We start from the raw sequence: 20,269 nt of genomic DNA, 5'->3' as shown, positions 1-20,269 counted from the left end.
TACAATTTAGAAAAGTTGTGCCGCGTAGGATGCCCAGTCAGTTGCCCCGACGAACTAAAATGCGCCGCATGGCAACGAACGCTGACGCGGTGCCATGCAAGAGGCCACGCGGGCGATCCACGTGCTCGCTATCGGACTACCCAGATTCACTCATGCGCGCTCGGATGACCGAATTTGTTCCCTCCCTAAATACGATAGGACAGTCAGATTTAAACGCGATTAACGGTCTAGATTCATTCCTTATTTAATCGCGATCAGACAGTGCAGATCAAACGCGATGAACGGCTCAGATTAAAAGGGGAAGAATATAAATAACCATCTTTACACCAAACTCTAACCCTAGCCGCTAGATACCCTCGCAAGAGAAGAAGACCTAGCCGCGGGCAAGGAGAGCCGCCGCCACCCACCGCCGCGCCGGAATTTCAAAATTGGCCAGAAAGAGGTCCTGACTCCGATTTTGGATTTTTTAGGATATTTGTAGATACTTGTAACGCGTTTTAATTTCTGAATAAAAATTCAAGGAAACCGAGTACTGCCAGTAGGTGTAGTTAACAAATTTAGCTTTTCGAGCATTAATTTGAGTAAGAATCTCTCACCCTATTCTCTATTATGGAATTGATGTCAAATTAACAATAATACGATGTTTTGTGCAATTTAAAAAATATCCATAATTAATTACATATTATTAATAAAGACAAAATCGAAAATTATTCACTGTTGATTCTGTTGATTGATTTTATAATTTAATGCATGATAGTATCTAATTGATCGATTTTATAGTTTTGAATGCATGTATTGTTTGTTTTATATGATTACGGTTGAATTAAAAAACTGAAGATTAAAGGTAAACGAGGAACTCTGTTATTAAGTAAATGGATGAAACGACAGCCTTATTGGATATTTTGAGAGATGGTGGACGAACTGGGTGCATAGGGAACCCTACGTGAATGTTACCTCATACCGATGGGGTATGGGGACAGTCCGTTTCACCTTCATATCGGACGGAGTTTTGAGGTTTTGTAATTTGGCACTCATACAAGACGGGATATTGAGCTTTTGTAATTTGGCACTCATACCGTACGAGGTATGAGGACAACCCATTAATTGAAAATGTTAAAGAAAAGAGTTCAAGCGTTGTAGGGACATCCTTATGAATCCCAATAGATATTAGTAGGTTGGTAAAAGAAAAATTGTTGTTCCAACTGATTACATATAAAATCATGATATGCGTTATATTATTGACTCTACATGTTATTTTGTAAATCTCGTTACGTTAAGTAGACAGTAAACGATTTTGTTATGATAAATGAATTTGTTTAATTAAGAACTCCATTAGTTATTTTGATTTTTTTACCAATTTTCATTTCTGTATCGGTGAGTAGCATGATATTGTTATTGGGTTAGTGTTACTCATTCTTTTATTAGCCATTTCAGAATAAAAAGATCATGATCCAGAACTCAATTCACAAAAGGGTTGCGAGTAGGATGCTAATTTTTTTTATTTATTTTCTTAATTATTTTTATATTTATTTTAAAGATAATTCTTAGAGTACTATTTGGTATTTTAAGTTATTGTGTAAAAAATATAAACATTAACTAATTATTTCACTTCCGTATTTAATTTATAATTTATTTTTTTTTTATTTTTGAGGTGGTTAGATATAAGTAAAATAACCAAACCTTTTTAAGTTAAGAAAATTAATACATACATATATAGATATATATATATCAGTCTATATGTATTTCCACCAATATCAATACCAGAGCAGTAGCACACTCTCGATGAGTCTTTAAACCGGTTAAGTCTACTTATTCGGCTTTAATAATTACAGTCTTAATTGTGAGTCAGCATTTTCCAAGAAAAATTATTGAAGGTATTAAATTCTTATTATAACCAAAAAAGAAGGTTTTTAAAGAGGCAACTTGGTATTAAACATTAAGCATTAAATTTACGGTAAATTTTGAAAATATGTTTCAAAAGTCAAAATGATGGAGTCCCTTCATGAATTTTTTTTTTTTAATAAATGAAATCAACGATATTTATATTAATTTTAATTTAATTAATGTCGTATTTATTAAATTTTCAGTGGGTCAAATTGGTATGTTTAATTAATTATGATAAAATTATTTAAAATGTAAAAAAAAAAAAAAAAAATTCATTATTAAAATTTGCATGGAGGACCTATCCGATACGTATACTGAAAATAATAGAAGTGCATTTAATCTTCTTAACTAAATGATTATTAAGGAGAGTGCAGTTAGGCAGTAAGTCATAAAATATTAATTAAAATATTTTTATAATTAAAAAGAAAAAAACTGACTATAAGGTATTATATAATATAATGTTATAATATATATTATATGTAATAACACACATGCACACTAGAGGTAGGTTCTGGACAAATACCATTTAAAAAAAAAAAAAAAAAATCCTAAAGTCAACACTATCGATATTTATATTACCATAAAAATATATCTTATTAATTATACGTCAACTACATCTCTATCTCTTATTATACACAAGTTATAATTAGATTCTTACAATATACTATTTACATAATATAATTATATATATATATGTTATTTTTAATTTGAATGTCATGTGATGTTTTTTTGTGTGTTTTATTTATTATATTAAAAAAATATAAATATTTTGTATAATAAAATATACATAAACATAATGAACAACAACAAATATAATAAATTATATGGTAAGCTAAATTACAAAGTCATAAACACATGTTAGGTATACGGATGTATAGATAGGAATTTGGTCCACTCAAATTTAGTCAATTCATTTTGGTCCAGTCTTGGTAAGGACATGTTACCCAAAAATTAAATATATATATATATATATATATATACACACACAAAAACTTTAACTAATAAATGTAAAATATATAAATAGCGATGCTACTTCTACTTCCTACCTTCCTCACTAAATATGTATGCATTTACGGTCTATCTTTTTCGTCAAACGTGTTCGTGTTAGTATTCATGATACGTCTATTATATTATGATTATTATTTAATTTATTTTTATTTTTTATATATTTATTTTATTAGTAGAGATATGATATAAATCTTTACTTTATTTCTCCACTACCCTTTTGTGTTTATGATTTATGTTTAATTATTGATTTTTGATACGTAAATATAATATGTTTATGTTTAATTAAAAATCTAAATTAGAAAATACTAGTCCAAACTCAATCAGACAATATGGAAGTGGACGCACCTGTGCCGCGTTCCCATCACTCAAACGCGCTCGGTAAATATGTGTCCCAGCCCGGCCCTGTCCCACATCAGGCGGAGCCAGATCCGGCCCATTAGATCCCTACTTCGGCTCAGCGTGGGCTTAAACTGAATAGTTAGGTTAGGACTGGCCATTTTCCCGACTGCTCGAGGCCTCGACCTAAATCGTTCCTCTGCCCTTGCTCTGTTATTTCAGACTGATAAACGTTTCCGGCGAACTCGAAACGGAAGCGATAAAAATTCATCGTTGTCGTGGAGCACACCGTACGTACGCCGGAGGTGCGTAGAAGAGGAGGCTTCTGGATTGGTTGCTTGTTTCAGTTCATACATATTTGTTTGTTGGCTTAAAAATTATTACCTTCGCCTCTAAATTGAAAAGAGGATCGATCTGGATAGCTCCTATTCTTTCTTCGTTGATTAGGGATTTCAGAGTTGACAGAAGGAAGTATATACATAGAAGAGGAGAAAATGGAGGAATATCCGGAAGAATTGCGGACGCCACCAGTGGGACTGATATCGCTGGTGGGATGTCCAGAGCTCCACGCCACCATTACCAAGTTTCTTCACTCTCAGCAGCCTCCTCTCAACACTTTAGCCTTCCCCGACTTCTCCAAGATTTCTCTTCTTCTCTCTGCCTCCACCACCTCTAAAGATCCGCTATCTCATTCTTCGACTGCTGCTGCTGCCGGCATCTTGAAGAGAGATTGGCTTCTTAAGCATCGGACCAAGATCCCCGCTCTGGTCGCCGCCCTCTTTCCCTCACATCACGTTTCCGGCGATCCCACTCAGTGGCTCCAGGTCTGCTCCGATCTCGACAACCTCAAGTACTCTTCTCCTCTCTCTATCTTGCTTGCGTTTTTACTTCTCATCTCAGGCCCGGCGTTGCTAACTATAGACTTATTTACCCCAGAGCAGTAATTCGTCCCAAAAACATCAAATTGGTTGTCGTCGTTATCCATTCTTCCTCAAACGGTAACTGCTGCTTCTCTGTTACATTTCCCTTTCCTTTTTCCTCTCATTTCTCTCACACTATCGCAAAATGCGAGCTGCCTGTAGATGAAATCAGTGAAGACCGTATAATTGCTATACGGAAGCGTGCTGAACTAGATTCGAAGTACCTCCTTTTCTTCAACCCCGATGTAGATTCGGAACTCCAGCTATCTCTAAAGAGGCATGTCGTTTCGCTTGCTTGCTCTCCCCCTTCCTCCTGCTATTTCTTCTTTTCTAAGTTACAGAGTTGTTCCGCATCGTTTGTTCTCGTCATTACGTGTTTACTGCTTTGCAGGCTGCGCACCACGTTTGAAGAGTTGGCAAATGCATATTATAGAGATGAGGGCAGGAGAATTAAAACACGCATTGAAAAGAAGACCTTCAGCTCTATTGAGTTGCATGTTCGCTATTGCTTTAAAGTAAGGATTATCATTTGCTTTATCTCGGGCACTAAATAATTCTGGATTGATCGTCATTTTCTAATTTCACAAAAAACAGCAGTATGCAATATTAATATTCACTTTGATTTGAAGTGCTCGCAAAAGATGATTGCAACTAAAAATTCTATTTTTCATTTTCCGACTTCACAAAACGAGCTATCTGCATGCTTATCTTTTATCTACATCTATTTGATTATAGCATGCTCAAAAAACATGGTTGCAAAAAAAATCTTTATATTATTTGTTACTGTCTGCAATATTTTAGACAGTAGTGCCGCCTCTTTTTAGTTGATCAGCCTCAAATCATCGACATTCAGCTCGGACAGCTTTTTATATGTATATGTAAAATTTATTACATAACGTAAAGCTTCTTTTGGTTGTTGTTTACTTATCTAAATGCTATGAATTGCTAGGTTGCTGTATATGCAGAGTTTCGTAGAGAGTGGGCTGAAGCTTTGAAGTTCTATGAAGATGGGTATCACTTACTGCGAGAGGTATGATTTACACCTCTACACCTGCTCCTTTTCCTTCTGTTGTTTCATACCATCATATGCCAATTTCTGACACATTCTTCACATATTGGATAGTATTGTGTACTGCGTGCACTTTTGCACACTTCAACTCAAATTTTTCTTTTACTGAAAATTTAGAACTGCAACTATGTATGCAGATGGTTGGGACATCAACGAGGTTGCCTGCAATTCAACGGTTGGTCGAGATAAAAGCTGTTGCGGAGCAATTGCATTTTAAAATATCAACTCTGTTATTGCATGGTGGAAAAATCATGGAAGCAGTTACATGGTTCCACCAGCATAATGCTTCTTACAGGAAGCTCACAGGAGCACCAGAAGTTATATTTCTTCACTGGGAATGGATGAGTAAACAGTTTTTGGTGTTTGCTGAGTTACTGGAGACTAGCTCAGCAGCCATTCAGAGTGCACCAACTTTAGTGCTGAGCACTGCAGGAGGACCTTTGACAGAGTGGGAATTTTATCCAGCATATTATTATCAGGTAAGTACAAGATTTACCTCCATGATGTTTTGTACAATATTTAAGGTCAATATGGATCTTTTGTAGTGCCACTGTACTTGCCATCTTAGATGTGTTATCCCTTTTGCACTTTGAGTTTAAACTAAGGAGCACCATGGTTAAGCATCACTTAACTTGAGATAAACTCTTCTTTTTCTTTCTTTCTTTCTTTTTTTTTTTTTTTTTTTTTTTAATCACAATGGAGTTCTATTCTGTATTTCTATACAATTAGTTACGTGCTTTATTACAAGTTCAGACCTTACGCATTCTATTAAAGAAAAAGTTCAGACCTCGCGGACATGTTGCTTCACGGAACTTTCTTTAATTTGTTTACTCATTGGTCATGTTTAGAACTTTTTCATTCTTTTAGAATTCTATTCCAATGTAAGGTGGATGCATCAATATTTCATCTCTTGCAAATACGATGATCTTAGTTTTGCCCTTTTGTCCATGCCTTTCTTCTTTGGTGAACTTGAATTGGCTGCCTACATACTTCTCATTGCTACTGCATGTGAAGAATGTACTGTTATTTATTCATTGAATAAGGCTCTATATATACAAGTAAATAGTAATAATAAAAGGAAATAATATTAAAACAAAAATCATAAAGATTGGGGTATATTGCTAATATACCTTTTATTATAATGTAATTCTAATGTACACTTCTTAATACTCCTACTCAAGTTGGTGATAGATATTATTCATTCCTGCTTGGTACAAGTCTCAAAGTAATGACCGTGTGTGAAGCACATATCAATCCACTATCTAGCTTTTCTTTAGTGAAGTTTCTGTCCACTTCAATATACTTAGTTCTGTCATATTGTACTAATTGTGAGCGATACTAATTGCTGACTTATTGTTATAGTAGAGTCTTATAGATCCATCCCACTAAATCTTCAAGTCTTCTAAAATCATCTTCAACCATAAAAGCTAGCACACCCTCGAGTTATAGCTTTGAATTCTGACTCAGCACTATATTAGGCTGCCATATTCTGCTTATCAATCCTCCAAGTCAGTAGATTTTCTCCAAAAAATGTGCAATATCCATAAGTGAATCTCTTGTTGACTAGTAATCCTACATAGTCCGTATGCTTCAAGAAACAAGCCATTATTTCTTTTGAATATAATCCCTTTATGCAGAGTACTTTTTAAGTAGTGAAATATTCTGTAAACAGTTTGTAGGTGTACTTCTTTAGGCTTGTGTATGAACTGGCTCACCATACTGCATACCAATGCCTGGTTTGGTATGCGAAAATTAGTAAATAATATTATGCGGTTATAAAACTCTTTGGAAACGTCTATAATGTCAAAATAGGTTGTTACATCAAATCAGCTTCAATATCCAAAATCTTAAACACATTTTATCGACAAAACAAAATTACTCTCACAATGGCCATATGCATGTGGAGGGTGAAGTAAGTCCTAAAGGCCATCAGCACACCCATGGGAAGGAGCATGTGAACTTGACACCGTATAGGGTGGAAAAATCTAATCTCAAAGAGCAATAATGAGGCTAAGAGACATGGTCTTAATTAAAAAAAAATGCGTTTTTTGTGCAATATAAGGACCAAAAATCTCACTTCAACCGGATGAGAGGCAATTGTTAATTCATAAATGTGTCATGTTATGTTTTTAAGTTGTGTTTGGACTTAACATAAATCTTGCAAAATCCGAGATTGTTAGGTTGACAAGTGAGGATAATACTAGTAGACTAGCTGGTACTTTGGGCTGTAAATGGTGAATCTCCAATGAAGTATCTGGGTATGCCGTTGGGTGCTAAATCTGAGGATATGAGGACTTGGGAGTATGTTGTTGCTAGATTTGAGAAGAGACCTGCAAGATGGAAGAGAAGGTTACTTTCCAAATGTGGGTGCCTAACACTTATCAGAAGTACATTAGCCAATTTTCCTATTTATTACATGTCCCTTCTTTCAGTCTGAAAGCAAAAAAACTAGAATCAATAAAGAGCACATTTCTATGGGGCGATTCGCAAGAGCAAAGGAAATAGCCTTTGGTGGCGTGGGACAGAATGAAAAAACTGTTGAATCAGGGAGAGCTAGGAGCGAGATCAATCTATAAGAAGAACCAATCTTTGCATGGGAAGTGATTGTGGTGATTTTTGAAGGAAAGTGATATTTTATGGAGGAGAATTATTGAGGCAAAATTTGGCACCATGGATAGAGGGAGATATAAGAGGGTATCGACTAAACCGTATGGAATAGGGTTATAGAAGCGGATTTGCATCGAAAGAGAGAAATTTTAAGAATGTATTAAATGAATAGTGGGCGATGGGGAGAGAATATGCTTCTGGTCCAACATTTGGATTGATGATAAAACATTGGGAGTTCTCACAGATTTTTGCTATAGCATGTGAGAAAGACAGATTTGTTAAGGAAGTGTTCAATGAGGGGGAGGGGAGGAAGGAGTGACATGTGGATGTGATGCATAATCTTAATGATTGGGAGATTGAAGAATATGAATTATTGCTAAATGGTTTATCTTCAATTGCACTCAATGAGGACCAAGACCGACATTTGTGGACCCTAAGCCCTATAGGTCAATTCAATGTGGGGTGATTCTATAAACATCTAACCAAGAGAGAGGGTGATGAAGAAAATTTTCTTTAAAGACAGATATAGAGACTAAATGCACCACCAAGAATTGCTTCTTTTGCTCGTGAAGCTGCTTGTGGAAGCATTTTGACTATAAGACAAGCTTATAAGACGTGGTAAGACTGTGATGAATTGGTGTTGTCTATTCAAGAATGCGATAGAGACATGTGATTACATTCTTCTTCAATGTCCTACATATAGTTTATGGTCTATGATCTTTGGGATCATGGGTATCACTAGGTGTCGGGGGTAACATCAGGGATGAAATTTGGGCATGGAAGGGTATTGTAGGTGGGAAGAAGTTTTTGAAACTCATACCTTTGGCTATTTCTTGGTTGTATGGAAGGAGAAAATAGAAGAGTTTTTAAGGGAGTGGAAGAGAGTAAAGATAGAAATGGGAAGAGATGGTTCCAAACTCTTGGTGTGTTGATAATGAAACAACATTTGTTTTACGTTGAAAATTTCGGTAATCAAATTGATATGTTAACTGAATTGTAAATCCTTTTGTAAACGAATTTTACATCTCCTTGATGCTTGCAAGTAATAAATATGTCACATTTTTTATTTCAAAAAAAAAAAATCTCACTTTGCAAAAATACCACGTTTTTAGAGTTAGGAGGTGGAGGTGGTGACATAAGCAACTACCATGTAACAGCAGCCTAGGCTGCTTAACATATCTATGCAAGACAGCTCGGAGTGCGCGCACGACACATTCCAGTGCGTGGCAGCCTAATGTATTGAGTCCAATAGTTGTGCTGCAAATGCCTACTCACATCAGCTCAATGCGTGCACGACCCATGCTTGCGCACAGTAGCCTGGTGCTCGTGTGGCACATGCTTGCATGCATCAACCTAGTGAGAGGCCCCTAGCCTATAAGCGACTCTCTTACTTACACGTCCTCCATGCAAGGACACGAGAATTAGGTTTGAACCATTGTGACGACTCAGAGGACTCAGATTTCAGTTTGAGGAAATTTGTCATTGGCTTAGAAGGGAGGGTTGGAGGGGCCAAGGTCTCACGTGGCATCGGCCAGCGTCGGGGCTTCATATAGGAGTGAGAGATAAGTTTGGAGGGAGGAGAGGGGAAGGGAGGGATGAGTCGATGCTTTTTTTTTTTTTAAATAAAAGTGAAGTATTATTATGCACAAGGTACCAAGAGGGTACCTTTCATATGCAAAATAGTTACATATCTATCAATTGGTTGATGACCGCACCCATATTATCTGGATCTTTAATATCATGACCATATCAACGGATAAAGGGCTGAATGTCAATGGATCGTGGTAGCAAGACAACTCTGTCACTAGTTGCATATTTAAGTCATTTATAAAGGGTTCTATCTATCGATCCGTGAGAATTGTACTTCAAAGCAGTTGGCATAACGCTTCCGTCATGCAGGCTTGGCCTACGACATGTGCCTTTGGGGGTTGGGAGACCCTTATTGAGGGCCAGCAATCGAGTGGCGAGTGTGTGCGTCACTTCTAGGCTAAATTTTGAGTTAAGAGGCATTTAGTCTTGATCCAACACATAGTAGCTTTGTACTATTGGTTTGGAAATTAGATCCTCTTCGATTACCAGAAGATATTCAACACTTATGAATAGGTATATTTGGTTTTCTCTCACCCAATTAAATATCATAAGGAATGGTCACTCAATGATTCTAAGGGAATTTAGTGGATGGGTAATTAGTAGATTATAAGAGTAGATAGAACCAGAAAACCTACTTATGATGTTGTAGAGTCAGTTTGAGAAAAGTTCCAGATCATAATGTGATGGCAGAGAGAGATTAAGGACACCATATTAGATGTGGCAATTCCCACAATGTGGATATTTCTACAAACTTAATACAAATGCAAGTTTCTCTGGCGAAAGGTGGTTAGAGCCAGGAGTAATCTGAAGAGATTAGTGGGAGCCAGTAGCTTTTGCTAGAATGCAAAGAATCTCTAAACCTTTAGCAATAGAGGTGGTAGAAGCATTGTTGAAGTATATGCTCAGAAAAGTATAATGCTAATTTTAACTCATATTAAATACTTTGTTAGGGTTAGATATGATTCTAGAAGATATTAAATTTCCTTGTCAGTCTTTGGTTTAGTTTCTTTTTTAGTTGTAAACTGTGTAATCAAATAGATAATGCCTAAGGTAGTGAGACACTGTTTTTACTTGATTACTTTATTTGTATTGAGGGATGCCTATCTTTTTGGCCTTCATCTTTTGCAGGATGGATGTCCTTCTAACTAAATTAAAAAAAATGGTCACTTGGTTTTTCGGATCTGAATAAGGCTAAGCCATAGATGATGGGGAATTGAGGTTTTAGAGCTAGCTCCCCACACTAACATCCTTCCAAAAATCTGACCCTATGGCCATTTCCACGTCGGAATGTCTTGAAAGCAGCTTGATAATTTGAAGTTGGGAGGATGAGGAGAGCTTGAAACTAAAACTGGGAAAAAAATATTAAACAATGAACAAAACGTAGAGATATCAGTTGTTAATAATCATCCCAAATTCTTAATATTGTTAACTTATTGACATAAAGGTCTGGCTTATGCCTATGCTAAGGTACCTTTTGATGCAGAACAAGAAGGATCGAGAATGGACATATTTCTATAGTAATATATATTCGTAATGTTTATACACTATTAAGATGACTAGCTTATTTAGGAATTATTATCTATAGGCTTATTTTAGTGTGGGTTTATTATTTCCTATCTAATGAGGATGCTATTTAGTTGTTTTTCTATTATAGGTTAGTTAGTTATAAGCTTATTTTCCTTATTTTTCAGATTTTCTAGTTTTCTAGTTTTTTCATTGAACTTATTTTCCTATTTATCAGGTTTTCTATATTTACTATTTTGATTGTATTTTGGTCATATAAATAAGGTATCTTAACTTAATTATTTTTTTAAATAAAAGAGAAATATTATTATGGACAATAGTATTAAGGAGGTATCGTCTATATACAAAGTAGATTTACATCTCAGTCAAGTGGTCGATGACCATTCTAATATCATTTCAATCTTTCATGTCATGATCTAATAATATGGAACTAAAAGTGTTAACCCATCTATCTCTAATTTTTACAAAATTAATTTCTATGTTCTCAAAAATTTTTCTATTTCTTTCTTGCACACAACTCAAAAAATGGTAAGTGGAACTAAGAATAATTGTCTATTCTTTTTGCATATACCCCACCAAGCCCCTAACTCCTTGCCAATAGCATCCGCACTAACCCAATTTAACCCTAACATCCCATAAACAGTAATCCAAATGTTGTAAACAAACGAGCAATAGAGTAAGAGATAGTTACGTGATTCCTCAGCACATTTGCAAAGATAGCATCTGTTAACCAAAATGTTGCATTTCTTTTTCAACATATCAATAGTAAGGATACTTCCTCTAGCAGCTTCCCAAGCAAAAAAAGATATTCTGGAAGGAGCTTCTGACTTCCAGATCTGCTTATGCAGTGCTGACAGCAAACCATCATCCCCTTTATTGCACAAGAAATTGAAATACGACTTCACCGAAAACCCCTTCTGCTTGTCAAATTTCCAAATCCCGCTGTCCCCATTTTCCATCAGCTTAATATTGGTCAAACAACCAAGCAAATTGCAATATTCTTTCACTTCCCAGTCTTTCAGGTCTCTTTTAACCCTCACATTCCAGCTGCCCCCCTCTCCCCACCCTCAAACACTTTCTCCACCATAATGTCTCTCTCTTGAGATCTTAACTTAATTATTAAGTGGGCGATTAATGATTATTCAAATATTGACATATTGCTTTACTCATTGAGATTTGAGATCTCAAATTTTTGTTCTTAACATTATTTCACTAAGTTTTATCTTCAAGTTCTTTTTGTCCTACATCACCGTTCATATAGTCACCAAACACATCCAAAATAGGAAAACAGAATTACTTGCGAAAAAAGAAAATTCTTAATAGGAAATTAGAGTTAGAATTGAAACCACTACACTAGAATAGAGACTAAGTACACTTCTTCATTGTTCTTAACCTCAAAATTGCCAACGTTTATCCTAAGTAACCTAAATATTTCTGATGTAGATAGAAAATCATGCTCACATGTTTATTTTGATGATATCTTTTTAACACTTAAATTCTTCTATTTCAGTGATTTGTTTTTTTGCTTGTATTCTTACTAGAAATAGAATTCTTACTGGGTACGACAACATTTCATCTTGAAACAGTCAGCTGCTCACTTCTTAAAGGAGAAGAGATCTGCTTTTGAACTTGCTCTTTCAATGTCAGAAACTGCTTCTGACATTACTAGTAGTGAAGAATCTGTGGTACCTTTCGTTTATGTGGGGCAGTTTGCTCGTTTGCTTGAGCAAGTAGATGGTTTTGCTATGCAGCCGTAAGTTGAAAACTTAAATCTTTGTTCTATATATGTTTCCATTTTTCAGTTTTTATCTCCTAAATTTTTACATGCTTATGCATAAAATCATTTATGATGGTATTTGATGTGATGATGCTCTCAAGTCTAAATACAAACAGTTCTAAAAGATATTGGATAATTTTTTATTCTTTTCACACTCATATTACAATTTAACCATCATGGTCATTTTTTTTTTTTTTGAGAGAAAAGGATAGACCTAATCAGGGTACTAAGAGGGTATCACCCAATTACAAAATTACATGTTAAGTCAAAATATCAACAATGTCTCCAAGCTGCTCCTCATTAGTGAGAGGATGCCCTTTTACTGAAAACCAAGGATACGGAGCCAATAATCTCTAATCCTTCCAAAAGATAGCACTTCCCTTCAAAAGCTCTTTTCCATTCTTTCCAAATAACCCAAAAAATGAATAGGGGATGAGTGCAAAAATTTTCTTTCTGTTTTCCCCTCCATTATATGTTGCCATACCCAAAGTTCATTAGCCACATAATTCCAAATAGCCCGCTTAATACTGAGAAGATCAAGTGGGTTGTTCCATATAAGATATGCTCGGGGCACCATGGCAAAAGACCTAGGCATCTTCTTTGTCTTTTGGCACAATAACACCTATTCACCAGAATATTTTTTCTTTTTCTCAACTCATCAATGGTAAGAATTTTACTCTAAAATCTGCCTGCCAAGTGAAAAAGCAATTCCAAGAACAACTTTCTTCTTTCAAATCTTCTTCTAAGGAAACTTGCAAGCTGCATTGTAATGATCCCACAAATAATGGTAACACAAGCACAGTGTGAAATTGCCGTTCTTGTTCAATGACCAAAATGGTTCCACTTCATCAAGGGAACTACAGAAGATTTAAGGCAAGAGCTTAGAAAAGGTACCCAGTTCCCAGTCGTTATGGTTGCGGATCAAACCAATGTTCCATACAATCCGATTAGAATTCAATAGGAAGCACTTGTTGACTCTTTCCTCTTTTTCCCTTTGCAATAATAAAGATTTGGACTTGAAAGACATTCATGTGGATAAGAGTTACAACAAGAATCTTGGTCTTATCCCTTTGGCTTCCTTTTGGGTCATAAGAAAAGAAAGGAATAGAAGAGTTTTTGAGAGCATATAATGGTCCTTTGATAGGTTGAAAGATTCTTGGCTTTAGACCCTAGTTTTTCTTATTAGAGGTCATCCCTTTTGTTCTTGTGAGAATTTAGGTGACTTGATTGACTTGCTGACAGAATTGTGAAGTTTTTATACAAGAGTTGCACCCCCTTGGTGCTTTTAATACTATATTTTATATTTCAAAAAAAAAAAATTAAAATAAAGATGTACAGGATCTGTTCGCTTGAGACAAGTGGCGACATCAAATGTCCTTCAGGAATCTCTCACAATGACCAGAGCTGCCCACTTTGAAATGCACAATAGAGAATAACTTGTAACAACCATCTCTAGTGAATTTCTTAACACCCAATCCATGCAAAGCCCTGCTCTATTTACTAATTCCCCCTTCTCATGAGGCTTCTCCACAGAACCCAGAAAATGAAATGAAATTGCTCTTGGTGATCCAAATTACTCCATGAAAGAGATCAAATGGATTCTAGTCCTTTTGCAATTCTAACTAGTACAAGGAGCAATGACATGAGTATGTATAAGTGGATTGGATGTAGTGCTTTTAGTGAGTGTTGCAGTACCACCCTTCTATAGGAACCCCCTCTTCCACCTAGCTAACCGCTTCCAAAATCTGGTGACTCTAGATCCCACATTGTCCTGTCCTCGAAACCAGTTTTGAGGGGGAGGGATGGACCCAAGTAGTTAATCAAAAGATTAGCAATTTTGGAGCGCACAGTACCAGCTAAGTCATCGACATTCACCGCATACCTAAGAGGAACCAACTCAGATTTCCCAAAACTGATTTTCAACCTTAAGATCACCTGGAAGCTCAACAAAATGAATCCAATATGAAAACGGGTCTCCTTGTTGGGTTTAAGGGATAAGAGAGTATCATTAGCAAACAAGATAATGAGGATATGGGAGACGTCGATCCCTTTAGCATCACCCCAACAACCTGGCCTTTAAAGATTAAGAGATTAAGATGTTCAGCCACAAATCAACCAGTGAAGATCTTCTATAACTGCAATAAAGAGAGGCATTTTCTTGTCTCTTCTGGAAGTCGAAAAGAAAGTGGTGAACTTATTATTTCCCATCATAACAAAGGAGGCAAAGGAGATGCATCATTTGATTTGGTTGCAGAGCCAGTCTCTTTAACATGTAAGAGAGGAAGTTCCAAGAAACATGATATATGCCTTTACCTGTTTAGTTTATACAACAAAGCCTTTTTTCCGCTCCTGATAAGAGAGTTCTTCACTTCATTAGCATTGAGGCTGCCTTAATAATTGGCCACCTGTCAATAAAAGCATTATGATAATCAGTGGAGACACTGCCAACCACCTTACTCATCCTCCTAGCTAGCACTTAAGTGGTTACCTTGTACCCACTTCCTACAGGGCTGGAGGACATAAACCCTTACTATTAGAGGCACCTTGAATTTTGGGACCAGAAATAGAGAAGCTAATAATCGATGCTTCCACATAGCTGCCATTGAGAAGAGAATCATCAAAAAGCTTTTAATCATCGTTAATTTTGCGGCAACTACATAGAAGGAAAGCCATTTAGAAATCGTTTGGCGTGAGGGCTTAATAGCCCTTGGAACTCATTAAATCCTCATACACCTCATCCTTGCTGAAACGCTTCTCAACCCACTCCTTATCCACTGTGCCAAGAGACAGAAAGGAAAAGCTGTAGAGGCTGAGTCTCCAAGAAACCTGTTCTGAGTAAAGATTGTCAAAAATACTTTTTACAACATCTTCTTGTCTCCTGTCAATGTCAAATTCAATCTAATCCACCATGTTCTCAATGAAATTAGACGTTCTATGTTGACTTGCTAAACAATGTGAGAATTTCTTATTTGTTTCCATTCCTTTATCTAAGTAGCCCTAGCTCTTTGCTTCCAGGTCATTTTCTCCATAAGCAAAAGATTGGGCAGCACCATTCTGAGAATGCTTATGTGATCCATCTTTGTAGGCAAGAGAAGCCTATTGGGCTCCTTCTCATTCCAATTCTCAGTTTGTTTAATCAATTCATCCCTCCTCCAATTAGCATTACCAACTCATCCTAAGACTTCGAGTGATTTATTTTCAATCTAAAAGAAGTAGGACCCTGTCAAATGTTCCCATCCTCCAAACTAATGGGAAAATGAACCAAGGTGTTTTGGGAAGAATCTTCTGCACAAGGCTCCCTTTCTCACATCTTAAAACATTGAGAAACAAGGAATCCGTCAATCAAAGAAAAACTGAGCTGACCCCACATGTTGGACATGTCCAACTCCTACCCGATAATGGTTGTTCTATCAACTCATGGTTGTCCAAGGCCTCATTAAACTCCCTCGAGCAACAGTGAGAAAAATTATCCTTGACCCCTTCATGACCTTAGAGCACCATATTGACGTCACCCACCACAACCGGTGGTGGACCGCTCTCGCCTAACATTGTCAAAATCCTCCAAACAATTGCCTTCCAATTTCATACACCCAGAAAAAATCCAACAAAAAACAAATGCTTTCCTTCTAAAGAGACAAGAGACAGTAACCTTTCCTATCATCCAATCCACTTTCCTTCCATATTACCAAAGTACTGCCTGAAACCCTGATAGCCTGCTTAGCTTTCAAAATCCAAGTCAGTCCCTCTTCACGAGCTGTAGACTGGGACGTCAGTCTTACTCATTTCATCCATTTTAGTCTCCCGTAAACACATTGTCACTGGCTTCCATTTATGAAAGAAAATTTTCAGATTAGCCCTTTTCCCCAAGTCATTCGCACTCCTCAAATTACAAGATATTATTCATTTAATTTATCATCATCCAGTAATTATAGAAGAAATAAACCTCCTTTGCTTCGTCTACCATCCTTGCTTCCCTTGTCATAATTAAGCGAGCATTCAAGCGTCTTTAATTCTCTCGCCATTTCACCTCCTGCCTTCTTTCCATATAGTTTTGGAGATTTTCCAGTCCTAGAAATTGATCTGGGAGCTCCAATGACCTGAAAAGTCTAGAGGGCTAACTCCTCAAAAAGGTCAAAGCCTTCCACGTTTGCCATAAAAAATTTGTTGACCTTCACATTCTTCTTAGGAAATCACTCATAAAGCCTCCATCTAGCTTGATTTCCCAAACAAGATGATAGAGAGCAGCCTTTAAACTCCTCCCTCCTCAGCTGATCACCTGTGACAATTGTCAAATGACCTGGTTCAACAAATAGGTCCTTACCATAAGGTCCCAATGCAGCAAGAGGAATGGAGAGTTCGGACAGAAGAGAATCATCTGCCTTCAGACCAGGAAACCTTAAATTTGAACAATAAATGGCTTAAAGTCCTGGCCCAGGGCAAAAGAAATCAGACAAGAAAGGGGGAAGCTACAATCTATCATTTTCCAAAAAATTTTCATTTGCAACCATGACATGATTTATCTTTAAATATACATGGACTTAAGGAATAAAACTAAAAATGTTTTTATCTACCAAAAGCCCATTTTTCAGAGTGTTTGTCGATTTGTTTGTTTTTAATTTTGAGGAACGATTTCTAGTTAATTTCTGGGTAATTAATTATGTCTTATTTTAAATTTACCGTTGCAGTCTTACTGATGATGAGTACACACGTTACACAATTGCAGAAGGGAAAAGATTCCAAGATTCCTTTGAAATCATTGCTTTGCTGAAAAAATCTTTTGAATCATACGGGAATCTTAAAGTCCGGCGGATGGGTTCTCTTTGTGGATTCCAGATAGGTAGGGAATATTTTGCTATGGATGATTTCAGCAATGCAAAACAGTTTTTTGATGATGTTGCAAACTTGCATAGACAAGAAGGATGGGTCTCTTTGCTGTGGAATGTCTTGGGCTACCTACGAGAATGCTCAAGGAAACTTGGCACTGTGAAAGATTTTATAGAGTATTCTCTTGAAATGGCTGCATTACCTGTATCAGCTAGCACAGGTATTCAATCTCTTAGTTTTAAAGAATGTGGTCCAGGTGGTCCTGCAAGTCTCTCAGGGAGAGAAAGTATTCACAAGGAAGTTTTTGGACTCGTATGTGGTAAAACTGGGCTGGCTTCACTGGAGGATGAAAATAAATTCAAACTAACTGGAGATAGTCCACTTCATCTTGAGATTGATCTTGTCAGTCCCCTTAGATCAGTACTTCTTGCTTCAGTTGCTTTTCACGAACAGATAATTAGGCCTGGTTCTTCCTCCTTGATTACGGTCTCACTTCTATCTCAGTTACCCCTTGCCTTTGAGATTGATCAATTAGAAATCCAGTTCAATCAATTTCAGTGTAACTTTGTCATTATAAATGCTCAAAGACCCCCATTAGATGCAACATCTGGAGATCGACAGGGTTTTCAAATAGAAAGTGCTGTTTCTCTGGCACTTGTTACAAATAAGTGGTTGCGCCTGACATACAAAATCACATCTGGTAAATAGTTTTTTGCATATGAATAAATAACTTTTGACTGTAAAACAACCATTACATTGACTTCAGGTTACAAGATTTTTGGTTTGTGTATATCATCAATAAACAATTTTGCTGAAGCAGTTTTATCTTTATGCATCCACGTTTTAAACATATTTTAGATTCACTTGTGCTATTTGACTTTTCAGAACAAAGTGGAAAGCTTGAATGTCTTTCTGTCATTGCAAAAATAGGACCGCACTTCACTATCTGTTGCAGAGCTGAAAGTCCTGCTTCGATGGATGATTTACCTCTTTGGAAGTATGAAGACTGTGTGGAGACTCTTCCAACAAAAGATCCTGCTCTAGCATTCTCTGGTCAAAAGGCTATCCAGGTGGAAGAACCGGAACCACAAGTTGATCTTGCTCTTGGTGCTTCTGGGCCTGCATTTGTTGGAGAGGACTTCATGATGCCTGTCACTGTCACCTCCAACGGGCATGCTGTCTACTCTGGCGAGTTGAAAATCAATTTGGTGGATGTTAGAGGAGGTGGCTTGTTTAGTCCAAGAGAAGCTGAACCATTCTCTATGGATAGTCATCATGTTGAACTTGTTGGTGTTGCTGGACCAGAAGGGGAAGATGAATCTGAACTGGGTCCTGACAGGATTAAGAAAATTCAACAATCTTTTGGATTGGTTTCTGTTCCTTCTCTGACAAAAGGGGAATCATGGTCCTGTAAACTAGAAATAAAGTGGCACCGGCCGAAACCAGTTATGCTCTTTGTATCATTAGGCTATTCTCCTGACATTAACGAAGTAAATCCACAAAAGATTCATGTCCACAAGAGCTTACAGATTGATGGGAAGACTGCTGTAGTTATCAGCCACCGCTTCATGTTGCCTTTCCGCCAGGATCCATTACTGCTCTCAAGGATCAGGCCAGACCCCGATTCAGATCAGATGCCATCTCTACCTCTGAATGATGCCAGTGTACTTGTTGTTAGTGCCAGGAACTGTTCTGAGATTCCTTTGAAACTACTCTCCATGTGTATAGATATGGATGACAATGACAAGGAAGAGTCTTGTTTGGTGCATCAGGGAGGTGAAGACCTTACAGGCTCTGCACTTGTTCCAGGGGAAGAGTTCAAAAAGGTTTTCACTGTCATCCCTAAGATGGGTTTGTCAAGGCTCACTTTAGGAACAGTGCATTTAAAATGGCAAAGATATTCAATGACAGAAGATCAATCTAATTTTACCATGTTAAATGATTGGGTTTCAACTAAATATAAACTTCCTGATGTAAATGTGGAAGTATCGCCCCTGGTTGTGAGTTTGGATTGTCCTCCTTATACTGTCCTCGGAGATGCATTTACATACTCCATCAAAGTCCGGAACCAAACTCAGTTGCTTCAAGAGGTCAGATTCACATTGGCAGATGCACAATGTTTTGTTTTATCTGGTTCTCATAGTGATACGGTTTCTGTCCTTCCAAAATCTGAGCACATTCAGAGTTATAAGCTCGTGCCCCTTGCCTCTGGTTTGCAACAGTTACCAAAAGTAACTGTTACCACGGTGAGATATTCAGCTGAATTTCAGCCTTCTGCTGCTGCATCCACTGTCTTTATTTTTCCCTCTACACCTCATTTTAAGATGGCTGATAGAGAGGACAAAAAGATGGAGTCTGCGAAGGCTGGATAGACCAAATTGTGTATAATTTTTTCGTTGTTCATAAGCAGAATTATATAGTTCATGGGCAGTAATTACCATATATGATGCTTGTTTCAATGCATGATTTTGTGGTGAGCTCTTGGAACACGACACATCTTGGTATATTGCGACGCTAGTCACTATTATACCGCTGAAGGTTTCAGTTTTGGATTATGATGAAGATTCCCTTAGCAATCACTTGTCGTAGATGATTGTTGGAGATTATGCAAACAGAATTCATGAGATTTAAGGGTGTAACGTCAACTTCGTATTTTCAAATCTCAAATATTTACTTGATGGATTCGAGGTATCTTATTATTGTCATTTTAAAGGTTATTATTAACTGTTA

At 36.9% G+C, this 20,269-nt stretch overlaps 1 protein-coding gene across 2 annotated transcripts; it reads left to right on the top strand.

Annotated features, from left to right (window-relative positions):
- The first annotated feature begins 3,400 nt into the window (after positions 1–3,400).
- Positions 3,401–20,230, top strand: LOC110822277 (trafficking protein particle complex subunit-like protein). Of its 2 annotated transcripts, none has more exons than XM_088217492.1 (9): positions 3,401–4,078; positions 4,165–4,226; positions 4,311–4,425; positions 4,540–4,663; positions 5,098–5,178; positions 5,355–5,696; positions 12,525–12,691; positions 17,401–18,239; positions 18,425–20,230. In XM_088217492.1, exons 1-9 carry the CDS (start codon positions 3,723–3,725, stop codon positions 19,909–19,911), a joined length of 3,573 nt encoding a protein of 1,190 aa, XP_088073618.1. In that variant the 5' UTR covers positions 3,401–3,722; the 3' UTR covers positions 19,912–20,230. The 2 variants fall into 2 exon arrangements, with proteins under 2 accessions (XP_088073618.1, XP_088073619.1); XM_088217493.1 differs by having other exon boundaries at positions 3,960–4,052.
- The last annotated feature ends 39 nt before the right edge of the window (positions 20,231–20,269 follow it).

The sequence above is a fragment of the Carica papaya genome, chromosome 4 (genome assembly GCF_054855325.1).
Source record: "Carica papaya isolate Zhongbai chromosome 4, ASM5485532v1, whole genome shotgun sequence".
NCBI classification, from domain to species: domain Eukaryota; kingdom Viridiplantae; phylum Streptophyta; class Magnoliopsida; order Brassicales; family Caricaceae; genus Carica; species Carica papaya.
The sequence above is the reverse complement of the archived record's forward strand: the minus strand, read 5'-3'. Positions and strand labels throughout refer to the sequence as shown.

Coding starts and splice junctions, on each gene's coding strand:
- LOC110822277 (XM_088217492.1), top strand. CDS start 3,723: ATGGAGGAATATCCGGAAGAATTGCGGACGCCACCAGTGGGACTGATA. Junction 4,079..4,164: donor TCCGATCTCGACAACCTCAA/GTACTCTTCTCC, acceptor TATTTACCCCAG/AGCAGTAATTCGTCCCAAAA. Junction 4,664..5,097: donor ATGTTCGCTATTGCTTTAAA/GTAAGGATTATC, acceptor ATGAATTGCTAG/GTTGCTGTATATGCAGAGTT.